Below are 14,482 nucleotides of genomic sequence, written 5' to 3'. Positions count from 1 at the left end.
ATTTCAAAAAGCATTAAGTTCAATGGTTTTGTTAAAAATGCCCTAAAACACGTCTATGTCAAGTTTAAGCGAAATAACGAAAACACACATTTATATTCAAACGATGTCACAAATAAAGATTCTCTCGAAGTCAATATTGCATGTAAATATTAAAATTCAAACCAAGCAAAATAACTCTAACTAACGTTGATCAAGTGCTAGCCAAAATCAAATTTACCCATTAAAATTCATATTTTTAAAATAAGCACACATTTGAATATGCTATTCGATTTCAACAAAATTGACTCAACAAAATAAAATACATTAAAATTATCATCTCACCCTAGTCAATTAAACCCCGAATAAACTACTACTCCATAAAAATAAGATCAATAACAACGAATTAAACATCATCACTGTTTTGTTGAATTCTAAATACCCAAAATTAAGTGAGAACATAAAATAATAAAACTAATCCTTTTTCTTTTAGGAACGTAAGTAATTAAATGCAAAATCTCATAAGCAAATGAAAAATATTAAAAGACAAATGAAGGAAGTCTTCCCTATTATTAATACTATGTGAGTCTAACTACCGTCCTCTAAATCTGAGCCGTTCAATTTAATCCTGACCTCAATAACTCTCTATTGACGGTTACCTGTGCAGTTTCTAGCTTTCCTCCTCCTTCACTCAACGTTGATCGGTTGAAGTCCACGACTCCATTCTTCTCGATTTGCTTTAAAAACCGGAAATCAGTTTTCTTCAACAACTGCAGCACACGATTAGAAATCAGACGGTTTTCTTTAACTGTCCAGACTATATAAGAGATCGATTTCACTTATTGTTACAGGTTTGTATTAATGTTGCCTTCGTCTTCAGGTCGGCCGCCCGTTTCCTCCTTCTTCTCCCCCGACGTTCATAGCCGGTTGTATGTTGATGTTGTATACGTCAATTTTAGATTACTTGTATAGTTGTATGTAATTGGTCAATTTCCCCTACGTTCCCCTTCTGTAAATTTTAGAATTTTTTTCAATTTCAGTTTGATCTGAGCTAATCAAATGGAAATCCGGGGAGATAATACAAAGAGTTTCAGTTTGCACCCTTTGTTTTTTAATACCTCTTGAAAATCATCAACACAAATCTGGGTTGTTTTAGGTGTGAGTTTGAGTCTTAATTCTCCACATATAAATGCAGCCATCATCCCCAATTCATGAATCGTGAATCGTAGCCCAAGTTTTCCTCTCTGTCGCACCACCACTCAGGTATGTTTCTCCTAAGATCTCTACTCTCTGATTGTGTTAATTTTCTCCCCTTATTGTCCTTATTTAATCTCTAACTGAATCGTTTGTGTTCAAAATCCATGGCTACTTGATATGTAATCACCTGGATCTGTTTGATTTTTGGTTTAGTTTGGAAATATAAATAAGAAGAAGAGCCAGAAACCACTTCTCTTCCCTCACCTCCACAACTGCCATTCCTCTTCTCTATGCACACGCACCTCTGAGATGTGACGGAAGCTTTTTCCGGCAGCATCAAACCAATTTATGATAGAGAAAAAGAAAGAATAAAAATACTTCGGGTAATAGGTGAATTTAGTAACATCGTTGCAAATAAATGTATGTATTAAATTGTTCTGAATGACTAATTTTCTGCCAACAGTTTAAAAAATCTCATATTTTAGGTAATCTTGTCCACCAACTATTCAATTATTATACTCTATTAGTATAGTTACCTTAAATTATATGTTGCTATGTTGAGTTGCCAACAAATGTCTGACCTTAATTTGGCTTGACTAAACTATCCCACGTAAATGAAAACTTTTGATTTAGAAGAACTTGACTGGCCTTTTATAATCAATCACAGTACATTGTTTCTTTTTGTGGCTCTTCATGCATCAAATATCTCTCACACATAATTATCACAATTATCATGAATTATGTTTTAGGGGCATGCAAATCAAGTCAATTGATTTCCAATTTCAGGTGTTTCACTCCTTGACACAACAAAGAGTGTAAGAATTCAATGGTTTTCACATGTATTCACTGTTATAGTAGCTTTAAAGCTACATTTTTTCATTTTCTTTCACCCATTTAGCGCCCCCATACACACAGACTTTCTTTTGCTACTTAATTTTCCTTAAACTTTTCATATTGTTTGCTTAGGCATGTCTTCTTTTTGTTAAGAAAGGAGCAACATCAGTTCTTCCTATTTGAAATCTCAGTTGGTTTGAAGCCAAGAAACTCCCAATTGATTGCTCCTTTTGTTTCAAGGGCGCATGCCAACTACCCACAACATCGTTAATGTTCAAATCTCAGTTGGTTTGAAGCCAAGAAACTCCCAATTGATTGCTCCTTTTGTTTCAAGGGCGCATGCCAACTACCCACAACATCGTTAATGTTCAAAGCTAAAAGATTGCCAATCTCCCAACTTTTTGAAGTTATGGTCTGTGTTGAGTCCAAAATTATGGATTGGGTTTGGGTCCCTTGTGACTTTTTAAACCTTTTCTGTTCATTTGGTTTCATTTTGTTGTATCCATCGTCCCTAATCGATGTAAAATGATTGTTATACCCTTATATATTAACAAATAAACAAAAAGGTTAAAACATCACATAAGGGTATATTAGTCATGTTACACTGATTAAGGATGATGGATGGATGCAAAAAAGTTAAAATGCAGGGACAAGAAAGGTTAAAAAAAGTTAGGAAAGGGATCTGGTCCATAATTTTTTTTTGTCATACCACAAGATTATTTATGTAATTTACTCTTAGTTTTATGATATAGATAACAAATTTCATTAATCTTATTCTTCATTTTCTGTTGCTTCTTTTAGGTTGAGAAGATTGGAAAAGATTCTCTTATAAACTATACAATAACAAAATTGTTATCGAGTGACTTCTTCGCCAATTTGTTATGGTTTTACATAACTAAACATTGTAAATATATATTGATTACTTTTTATACTTTCAATTCCAAATAAATAACATAAATTTGTATACGTTGATGAAGTTGTGCAATCCGTCAAAATGACAAATTCAACTGGTAAAATTAGGTACCTAATCAAGGTTAGTTATTAAATTAACAAACCAAACTAAACAAAATTTTATTTAAAAAATTCTATTAAATAATAAATACCATATTGTTATTTTTTACACTTTAGGGAATAAATATCCTTAAAGCTCATGGTAAAAGTGCTACAGAAAGCTACTTATTAAAAGGCTATGCACTTAATGCTGGTCGTGCAACTCAATGAATGCCAATGAAAGTTTGTCCTGCAAGAAACTCAACATGGGAGTTCAAAAAAAAATGCAATTGGGAGTTCAAGCTTTAGTCGCGGACCCACGTGAGTTAGAGAAGATTCGTCAGAGGATATTAGCATATTTTAAGGTTTTTTTAAAAGATTTTTGTACCACATATTTTTAAGGACTTTAAGGTTTTATGTTCTTATATATAGAGAAGCTTGTGACAAAAGAACTTATTCAGAAGCTTCTAAAAGTTGGAGCTAATGTTGTTTTAACAAGGGGATTGATGACGTGGCACTCAAGGTATAAGTTTATTTTTTTACTTTTTACCATTATAGCAGTATACTTGCATTTATATACCCAGAATAGCAATGCAATTACACTTTTAACATATAACAAATAAACTACAATGCCCATATTGGTTGTAGAATGTAAGTACATTACCTTTTTAGGTAAAACTAAAGTATATTGCTATTATTGGTAAAACAAATGTAAGTAGGTTTCTATTATAGGTAAAAGATACAGAACCTTGTCCATATTGGTAGTGAGAGTAAAGTATGTTGCTATTATCATGAACTTTCCCTTTTAGTAATCTTGTAGTCCATTCTGTATATTATATAGAAGTATTTATTTATTCTATTGTTACAATTCAGTGTTTTGTGGAGGTTGGTGCGATTGTGGTTAGACGTGTGAGGAAGGAGGATTTACGCCATGTGGCAAAGGCAACATGTGCAACTGTGGTACAATTTTTATTTTTTAACATGAAAAAAAAATTATATATTGAAATGGTTGAATTTTGAAATGATAATTTAATTGATTTGCTGACATGGAAGGAGAGGAAACATTTGATTCATCGTTTCTTGGACATGCAGATGAAGTGGTGGAAGAGCATGTCACAGACGATGATGTTATAATGATAAAGGGAACCAAAACAACAAATTAAGTATGTATATAATCAATTACATTTTTTTCAATAGGTTCGTCCGATACTAAGAGGTGCTAATGTTGGATAAGGTGTCTAAGTCCATAACTTTATTTGGTATATACTTGACCCGACCCGGCATGGTCCATTTGGGTTGCACTTCACCCGAACTGCTTGTATGGTTAAACCTTTGAGAATTGTATGATTATGATTTGTTAATATATTATAAGTTATAATATATTAATATGAAATTATATTATTTAATTAGTATTTGATCATAAATTAATTTTGTGATAAAAAATGAGACTAATTAAATATGAGCTCTTGTATTTATATAAGTGTGGGCTAATACTCATTTGGAATGGGCTTGGCATGCATGGGAGTCCATGGATAGTCCATGGAGCTTTTAACACATTGAGCCTTGGAAAGGAAGAGTCATGGGTATTAGGGTTTACATGGATGTAACCCTAATTCCCCACACTATATAAAGGAGCTTATGATGCTTGAAATGCCACTAAGTGTGTGTAAGAAGGTGGTCGATTTTTAAAAGCAAACATACACTCACATAGTTTTTCCAAAGTTTGTGGTGATTTGTGACTTCCATTTGAGGCATCCACATTATTGGTGCTTGGCTCTCAAACTCCAAGGAATCAACTCATTATTGAAAGGTGTGTAATTCTTCTAGCTTTTATGTTTAAAGTTCCCCATGCCATTCTAGATAGGTTATGAACCTTGGAAAAACAAATTTGCATGTATTCATAGTAAAACATAGATCCAAGGTTTCTAGGGTTGCATGTACACCATAGGAGTGTTAAGATGCTTAAAACCCATCAGTGGTATCAGAGCCTAGGATTGTTTTCTTGAAAACTTGATGCAAACTGTTGAAAAATCGAAAAATTGAGCCGTCTGGACAGTGGACTCGCGGAGTCCATGGGGGGACTCGACGAGTCCAAGTTCAAATTCATCCTACTCGTCGAGTAGGTTCCTTCACTCGACGAGTAGGAGGCTCTGACTGCAGTTTTTCGACTTTTGCTGCTTGAAATGGACTAGAAACATTACCTTAAACTGTTTTGGTGTTTTAACACTTGTTTTAGATGGTGTAATGATTATGCTAATCCATTTACAATGGCTAATATCAAAATTCCATGTTTTATATGTGTTCATATGACTCTTCAAGTTTTGATATGATATTCATGTTCTTATGAGTTATTGTCAGATCATAGGAATTACTTGCTAAATTGTTTAATAATTAATTCTTGATCAATTATGTGTTTTAAGGAATCCATAATTTCTCCTCAAGTTATGGATTTCCAAAGGTCACTTTCTTTAATGTACATTTAAAACACATAAGTTACATAAAAATGAAGAGTCTTCACTTTTATGAACCATTAACTCATAAGTTATGAAATAAAAAGTTTTGAATAGTTTCAAAATGTAACATCCCAAATTTCAAGCCCAAAAATTTCATTTTTAATTAAACATTTCCCATGCCATGTCATTTGTGAAAAGAAACATAACAATGTGTCTGAAAATCATATTGTCAAAAGTAAAATAAATCAGAGTACATTCCCAAAAAACTTCATGCGGAAACCATGTGTGTGTGTGATGCGCTGCTACACCGCCGACTACTTCTCCTTAGATGAAGAGGTACCTGAAACCAAAACTAAAACTGTAAGCACAAAGCTTAGTGAGTTCCCCCATCATACTACATATCATACAATCACATAGCATAAATACTGTCGGGCAATTCTGGGGCGCCCGTCCTACCCATGTCAAGCCATTCTGGGGTGCTGACCTACCCATGTCAAGCCATTTTGGGGTGCTGACCTACCCATGTCGAGCCATTCTGGGGTGCTGACCTACCCATGTCAGGCTATTCTGGGGTGCCGACCTACCCTCCGGTCTTTCAACCAAACACGGGGACTATTTCACCCTTACTGCTAACACATAATATCATATCTCAATCACGCTGTCAGACATATTTGGGGTGTCCGACGTACCCGTTGGTCCTAACGACCGATTCGGGGACTAGCCCCCTTCTACTGATACTATCTCACATAACATAGCAAACTAGCATAGTCACATATCAAGCAAACTAGCATACTCGCATATCAAGCAATACCTTGGGTTTCTTCCCCGAAACCCCTATAACATGCTCAGACTCTGCTTTCCTCTTCCTGACATGCTCCAAATCGAGCTCCATCTCCCGCGCCGTGGCAATCATGGACTCCAGGGTCGGGCAGGCTGAATAGTTGACATGCTCCTAAATATCAGCCCTCAACATATCATGGTAGCGGGTCTTCTGCATCTCCTCGTCCCCCGCATACCGAGGTACCAACAAGGCCCTCTCCCTGAACTTGGCGGTGATCTCCGCCACAGTCTCAGTCGTCTGTCTCATATCCAAAAACTCCCTGGCCAACTACTGAAGCTCCACAGCCGGCGCAAACTCAGCCCTGAATCTGGTCACGAAATCTGACCAAACCATAGCCTCGATGGCTGAGGCTCCCAGCGAGTCACCAACTGACTCCCACCAATCTCTAGCTCTATCCCTCAAACATCCCGCAACAAAGCGGACCTTCGACCCTTTCGGGCACAAGCTCGTCAACTGCGCAGACTCAATGTCTGCGATCCATCTCCTGGCAGCAATGGGGTCCTTCACCCCATGAAAGTTCGGCGCACCACTCCTTCTGAAGTCCTTGAAGGACAATGTGCGCGTACCCACCTGGCTAGACGCCAAATCACTCCTGAAGGATCGGAGGCGATCCTCCATCAGCTCGATAATCCCCTCCTTGATCGACCCGAAAATGACCAGGGTCGACTCAAGGATACCTCTCGTGATCTCAGATGTGATGAACTCGCGTAGCCCATCGTTAACCCGCTCGGATCCTGCACCCGAGCCTGATCCTGATCCTGACCCAGATCCGGAACCTCCTGCTCCATGTCGTGTGGTCACCATACTGAAAATAAATACATAAACGTCAGGATCATACATGCTCTCGAGAGGTCTCACACACTCTCCAAGTTTCCTGGTTCCATCTCGGCCCTCCTTGACTCGAGTACGGATCCTCTGCTTCCAGTAGTACGAGCCCATACTACCTTCCACATCTATCCGTACTTTCCTCAAGGATTGCGTCAACTTCACCAAGTCCCTTTACTGATGCCCTTTTCCACTAATCTCATCCTAGGCTTTCCTAGGGCACCCTCCAACCTACTCTCCGCCATCAGCTGCACAAGGGGTCCCTGCTATCCTTCCCTATCTAGCTTGCGAATACTGTTACATATTCGCTCACTAGATAGTTAAAGTTAGCCAGAACCCTTATAGCACAAAGCAAGCAGCATTTGTGCATTGAGTAACCAATTCAGGCATAACCTATACATGCCATCCTACTGCTGACTAAACAGTCATAGCATACAGCTCATACAACAGGCATATAAGGCATCCTTCCTAGATCCTTAGCACTACTCTAGCATGCAGTTCTCAGAATCATATATATCAAGCATACAAGGCATCCTCCTAGATCCTTAGCCCTAATCTAGCATGCAGTTCTCAGAATCATATATCATATAACTTATCATAACAAGTATGGGTATCTTGGGGAAAACTTACTTGAGCTCAGCCGGTCGCACGCATCACACACCTTGTTCTTTCTCAACACTCTTTGACTCAGATTTTTGAAAACCATTTTCCTTGTAAAAATCTTTTAATTCCTCGGTTTGAGTCCAGACACCCCCGAGGGTGTGTCCGAATCCCTCAAACCAGGGCTCTGATACCAACTTGTAACATCCCAAATTTCAAGCCCAAAAATTTCATTTTTAATTAAGTAATTCACAACATAGTTTACCAAAACATTTCCCATGTCATGTCATTTGTAAAAAGAAACATAACAATGTGTCCGAAAATCATATTGTCAAAAGTAAAATAAATCAGAGTACATTCCCAGTAAACTCCATGCGGAAACCATGTGTGTGTGATGCGCTACTACACCGTCGAATCTTTCCCCTTAGACGAAGAGGTACCTGAAACCAAAACTAAAACTGTAAGAACAAAACTTAGTGAGTTCCCCCATCATACCACATATCATACAATCACATAGCATACATACTGTCAGGCAATTCTGGGGTGCCCGTCCTACTCATGTCAAGCCATTCTCGGGTGCTGACCTACCCATGTCAAGCCATTCTGGGGTGCTGACCTACCCATGTCGAGCCATTCTGGGGTGCTTACCTACCCATGTCAGGCTATTCTTGGGTGCCGACCTACCCTCCGGTCTTTCAACCGAATACGGGGACTATTTCACCCCCGACTGCTAACACATAATATCATATCTCAATTACGCTGTCAGACATATCTGGGGTGTCCGACCTACCCGTTGGTCCTAACGACCGATTTGGGGACTAGCCCCCTTCTACTGATACTATCTCACATAACATAGCAAACTAGCATAGTCACATATCAAGCAAACTAGCATACTCGCATATCAAGCAATAGCAGACTAGACAATTATCACAAAGACAATCATCTCAGCTAAACAACTACTAGTGGGTCGGCCTTGGTACCTTAGACCCACTTCTATTGGAAGGTAACTCACCTCGATGTCGTGTAGTATCTGAACTGTCCTCTGTGTGAAGGTCGGCTCTCCTCGACTCCTTAATCCCTACACGACAACCTTCAAGTCATCAAACCGGACATACAACCCTAACCAGGGTTAATATCAAAACCAGGCAAAGTCAACATTGGTCAAAGTCAACACCCAGTTGACCTGATTCGTAGAGTTGGTCTACCAACTCGTCGAGTTCATACTTCACTAACCCGATCCAACCCCGACTCCACTCGTCGAGTCTAGCAAGAACTCGACGGGTTCCCCTTCATTCAAACCATCGGGACCATCTTCATCCGACTCGCCGAGTTCATCCTTGAACTCGTCGAGTTCATCTCCCTCATAAGAATGTGTCCAGTCTATGACTCGCCGAGTTGTATGAACAACTCGTCGAGTCCATCTTCAAAGATTGGGAGATTGCCTTGGACTCGTCGAGTCTGCTCATACACTCGTCGAGTCCCATGATTCCCAGGTCCCTTTTCGTGTCTAAACATCCACGGGACTTCCTCCCTAACAACTGGTCCATCCACATAAAGGATTTGGTGGTCAATACACCTCGACTCGCCGAGTCCCAAGAACAACTCGCCGAGTCCATCCTTGACCAACACTATACAGTCGATTTAAATGGGTCTTAACACACCAAAACCATAGATCTAGCCTCCTAATGTCCATTTTACACGTAAAGTTCCAAACTTTGTACACATGCAAGGGGTCTTTGGCCCAAAAAGCCATAAAAGATGGCCTCCAAAGTGCATAGGGTGTTCATGGCAACAAAATGGGCACCTTTGTGCCATAAAACCCCCAATAGACCTGGATCTAAAGCATACACTGACTTCCAACACTAAATCCCGAATACAACCTCTCTAGGGCTTAGAAAGATGAAGGAAAAGGCCCAAAAATCAAGATCTGTAGACAAAGGTTCAGCTTCATACCTCCAATAAGCTGAAAATGAGCTTCAAACTCTGGATCTTCTTGTTTCCCCTTGGCCTCACAAGTTCCTTCCCTCTTCTCAAGCTTCACAACCCACCAAAAAGCACCAAAATGGCCTTAGAACACACAAAAACGGCTAGGGTTTCGATATGATGTCCTCTGGGAGTATAAGGGACGATGGAGGCTTATATAAGGTGTTTAAATAGGGTGCAAACCCTCAAATTTAGGGTTTCACTCAAACAGCACCTACTCGCCGAGTCAGCCTCCGACTCGTCGAGTAGGTCACTTAAACTTCCCGCGGATCCCGACTCTACTCGACGAGTTGGGCCACCAACTCGTCGAGTCCCAGAGAAAATACATACAATTCTTGAATAAAATACATACCAGGAATCAGGTGTTACACAAAACTTGCCCTCAAGTTTTGGAATTTGTAAAGTAGCACACACTTTAAAATACTTTAATTCCAACCCTTAGGATATTAAAAGCTAAAATTCAACCCTTATACTATTATAAGATTAATGGTTAATATTTATATATATGTATAAGATCAAGTCGTTTTACCGTTAGTAGGCCTCATTCACAAAGCCGGTCTATAAGGGGGTATACGGTTGCTGCCTATAAAATGGTAGCTTAATGGGTGTCCACTCCCACCCACCGCTTCCTTGACTGGTGGAGGGTCGTTAGCCGAACGGGTAGGACAATGACTTTAATCCTCATTAAAAGTATAATGATTATTATAAGGTAACTAAATGTTTTTATAAATTCTCAATCTTAGTTACTTTAGGAAAATGTGAAAATGGTGCTAACCCATGAAATTCACACTATATACCTTACCAAGTCGTTGGTGGAGCGTGTGTGGTTAATCGGCACACTAACTTGGACTAGTAAGGATAACAAAGGGTGACTTAATGTTTATCATAGATCGGTGGAGCGCGTGTGGTTAACTGGCACATTGATTAGGTGATAATATTAAGGGTACCAAGTGAATTTGCATGGTTATTCACACCTTGTTTTGTGATCCTCGGCATCCCAGTCACAAAACTTGAAGGGAACAATCAAGATTGAAACATGTCATTGAAAAGTTCAATGAATCTCAAAAGAATCTAGGAATTTCAAAAACCAATTAAAACCTAATAATTTATTTAGTTTTCATGGTGGAAATTGGTGAATCGTCATTCACTTACCTTCAAATATGTTATAGCTTAGATTATGACATCCCTCTTCTAAGTTATAATATATTGTGTTGGGTCTTAGCCTTAATATTACATTTGGGTGTCTTATTAAGGACTCTATATATCTAATCTAAACTTGTCTTTCTTCTTTTCAGAAGTCTTCCAACAATGCTTCGGGTTCTAACCCTACCGGCTCCTTCTCTCTCATGAACCTTTGTGGGAGAGTCATCTTCGATGGTTAAAACTTTATGGATTGGATCCAGAACATCAGGATGGTCACTCGTTACGAGGACAAGGAATATGACCTCGAAAAGGAGCTTAAGGAACTCGATGATACTACTGCTACTCCTGAGGAGATCGCTGAATACAGGACACATGAGAGAGATGCCACTAAAGTGGCATGTATCATGATGGCCACGATGATAGCCGAGCTCCAAAAGTCCTATGAGGACTATTATCCTTTTGAGATACACCAGGACTTGATGGAAAGGTACCATCAGAGTGCTCGTCAAGAGCAGTATGAAATAATCTCCTCCATGATAACAACCCGGATGAAGGATGGTGAATCCATCACGCGCCACATGCAGAAAATGCAAAGGTATGTGGACCGTTTGCAGAAATTGAATGTGAACTTCCCTGAGGAGTTGGCAATTGACATTATTTTGCACTCCCTACCCTCGTGTTATGATCAATTCCGCATAACATACCACATGAACAAGGAGGAAGTTACACTCAGCAAGCTTCAAGGACTTCTGAAGACCGCCGAAAGCGGTCTTAAAGGTATGTCGGTTGTTACTCCTACTCCTACAACAACCCCTGTTTTGTTTATCGGACAAGGCAACGGGAAGAAGAGGAAGAACCCTTCGAAGGGTACCAAGGGAAAGTCTCTTGATGACTCCTCATCAATTGGAACCAAAGGTGGTTCTGCTACTCCTTATGTCATCCCTAAGGATGTTGATTGCTTCTATTGCCAGAATAAGGGGCACTGGAAGCGAAACTACCCAAACTACTTGCAGGATGTCAAGGATGGGAAAGTAAAACCATCCCATGCAGGTATTTACACTATATTGTCTAATAACTCACCATATTCTAACTCTTGGGTCCTTGATACAGGTTGTGGTATTCACATATGTTCTTATTTGCAGGGCCTAAGAATAAGTGAGGATGTGGAGCACGGGAAGATAAACTTAATCAAATAGGAAGGCTTCACCTGTTAGCAAGATTGAAGTTTATACTTTGTTGCTAAGTAGTGGGTTAAAGTTAGATTTGAATAAATGTATTTACTCGTCTGAAATGGCGAGGAATATTATTTCTTTTCATGGTTTGTACAAACAAGGGTTTACTTTTTCGTTTGATAATGAATGTGGTGGTATTAATGCTTTCTTTAATAATGTTTTTTTTAAAGCATTACCTTGTGATGGTGTGTATGAAACTGTGTCGGTTGTAGATAACCTAGGAAATAATGTGTTGTGTATTGATTCCTCTACTAGCTTGGATAAAGCATCTTTGTGGCATTGTCGTCTTGGACATGTAATCAAGAAACGCATAGACCAACTCCAAAAGGATGGAGTCCTGGAGTCATTAGACCTAAAGTCAGATAATAGTTGTGAATCTTGTTTGCTTGGGAAAATGACAAAATCACCCTTCACTGGTACCTGTGATAGGGGTGAGGGTTTGTTGGACCTTATACATACTGATGTATGTGGACCCTTCAAAACCACCACAACGGATGCTAATCGCTATTATCTAAATTTTACTGATGACTATAGTAGATATGGTTATGTCTACTTAATCAAGCATAAGTCAGAGACTTTTGAAAGGTTTAAAGAGTTTAAACAGGAAGTAGAAAATCAATTGGGCAGGAACATTAAGATGCTTCGATTTGATCGAGGTGGTGAGTATCTTAGTATAGAGTTCCTCGACTATCTTAAGGAGTGTGGGATTGTCTCACAATTGACACCTCCCAGGACACCACAGCCGAATGGTGTGGCTGAGAGGCGTAATCGGACCTTGTTGCACATGCTTTGTTCCATGATGAGTCGAGCTTCGCTACCAATCTCTTTTTGGGGGTATGCCTTAGAGACTGCCGCCCATATCCTTAATCTAGTCCCTACAAAGAAGGTTGCCAAAACACCTCATGAGATGTGGACTGGGAAAGTTCCCAACTTGGACCACATCAAGATTTGGGGTTGCGAGGCTTTTGTGAGACGCGAGACTCACGATAAGCTCGAACCTCGAAGTGAGAGGTGTATTTTCATCGGCTACCCATATAAATCTTTTGGTTACCTCTTCTACAGACCCAGTGAGAATGTGGTTTTTGTGGCAAGGAGAGGAGTCTTTCGTGAAATAGAGTTCATAAGCCAAGGAAACAGTGGGAGGCAAATTGACCTTGAAGAAATTCAAGAGTCAAGTGGTGAAGGAACCTCAAACCCTAGCAATCACCCTGAGGAGGAAACTCATGTTGATCCGACTGACGAGTCTGTACCTCTGAGGCGTTCCACGAGAGTTAGGAATGCACCTGAGCATTACTATGGTTTCCATATTAATGCGGAAGGTGATACACTTATCAGTGATAGCATACTTGTAAATCTGGATGAAGCTAACAGCTACACGGAAGCCATGGCAGGCCCTGAGGCTGCTAAATGGAAAAAGGCTATGGACAACGAGATACAGTCCATGTAAGACAATCAAGTGTGGAACTTGGTTGACAATGTACCAGGTCGTAAGACAGTCGGGTGCAAATGGATCTTCAAGAAGAAGACCGACATGGATGGTAATGTACACACTTATAAGGCACGACTGGTTGCAAAGGGCTTTTCTCAAACTCTGGGAGTTGATTATGATGAGACCTTTTCACCAGTAGCAAAGATTAAGTCTATTAGGTTTATGTTAGCCATTGTTTCATTTCATGACTATGAAATATGGCAAATGGATGTCAAAATCGTTTTCCTTAATGGGAAGTTGGCTGGGGATGTTACATGAGTCAGCCACAGGGTTTTGTCAGCACAGAGTACCCTAATAGAGTGTGTAAGCTTGAGAAATCCATCTATGGATTGAAACAAGCACCTCGCAGATGGAATCTTTGTTTCGATGAGAAAGTCAAAGAGTTTGGCTTTTCGAGAAGTGAAGATGAGTCATGTGTATATGTCAGAGCTAGTGGGAGTATAGTAAGCTTCTTGGTGCAGTATGTGGATGACATACTGCTCATAGGAAATGACATCCCAACCTTGCAGGAGGTGAAGTCCTGGCTTGGGAAGTGTTTTGCTATGAAGGACCTTGGAGAGGCTGCCTATATCCTATGGATAAGGATATTAAGAAACAAGAGTAAAAGACTAATCGGACTTAGTCAGAGTACCTACTTGGATAAGGTGTTGAAAAGATTCAACATGCAGAATTCCAAGAAAGGAGAATTACCAATCCAAAGCAATGTCAAACTGAGCAAGGCTCAGAGCCCGAGTACAGAGGATGGGATAGCTGAGATGAGTCGATTACCATATGATTCCGCTGTTGTCTCGATCATGTATGTTATGACTTGTACCCGCCCTGATGTGGCCTTCGCTTTGAGCATGGTCAGCAGATATCAGGGGAACCCTGGCAAGGCTCATTGGACTGCGGTAAATAATATTCTCAAGTACCTGTGGAG

The 14,482-nt window shown here is 39.7% G+C and overlaps 1 protein-coding gene across 8 annotated transcripts; it reads left to right on the top strand.

Annotated features, from left to right (window-relative positions):
- Window positions 1-559: 559 nt before the first annotated feature.
- Window positions 560-12,201, top strand: LOC145165106 (uncharacterized). Of its 8 annotated transcripts, none has more exons than XM_079083745.1 (7): window positions 560-1,239; window positions 1,923-1,988; window positions 2,809-3,520; window positions 3,871-3,957; window positions 4,090-4,807; window positions 10,995-11,892; window positions 11,985-12,201. In XM_079083745.1, the coding sequence occupies exons 6-7, from the start codon at window positions 11,088-11,090 to the stop codon at window positions 11,999-12,001; spliced, it is 822 nt and encodes a 273-aa protein (XP_078939871.1). In that variant the 5' UTR covers window positions 560-1,239; window positions 1,923-1,988; window positions 2,809-3,520; window positions 3,871-3,957; window positions 4,090-4,807; window positions 10,995-11,087; the 3' UTR covers window positions 12,002-12,201. The 8 variants fall into 8 exon arrangements, with proteins under 8 accessions (XP_078939871.1, XP_078939869.1, XP_078939870.1 ...); XM_079083741.1 differs by having other exon boundaries at window positions 561-1,239; window positions 1,387-1,988; XM_079083742.1 differs by having other exon boundaries at window positions 561-1,988; window positions 2,809-3,318; window positions 3,430-3,520.
- The last annotated feature ends 2,281 nt before the right edge of the window (window positions 12,202-14,482 follow it).

Source organism: Lactuca virosa, chromosome 3 (genome assembly GCF_052849685.1).
Source record: "Lactuca virosa cultivar CGN04683 chromosome 3, Lactuca_virosa_CGN04683_v6, whole genome shotgun sequence".
Lineage (NCBI taxonomy): Eukaryota > Viridiplantae > Streptophyta > Magnoliopsida > Asterales > Asteraceae > Lactuca > Lactuca virosa.
The sequence above is the reverse complement of the archived record's forward strand: the minus strand, read 5'-3'. Positions and strand labels throughout refer to the sequence as shown.

Excerpts from the sequence above, each read along its gene's own strand:
- LOC145165106 (XM_079083743.1), top strand. The coding sequence starts at position 11,088 with ATGGATTGGATCCAGAACATCAGGATGGTCACTCGTTACGAGGACAAG.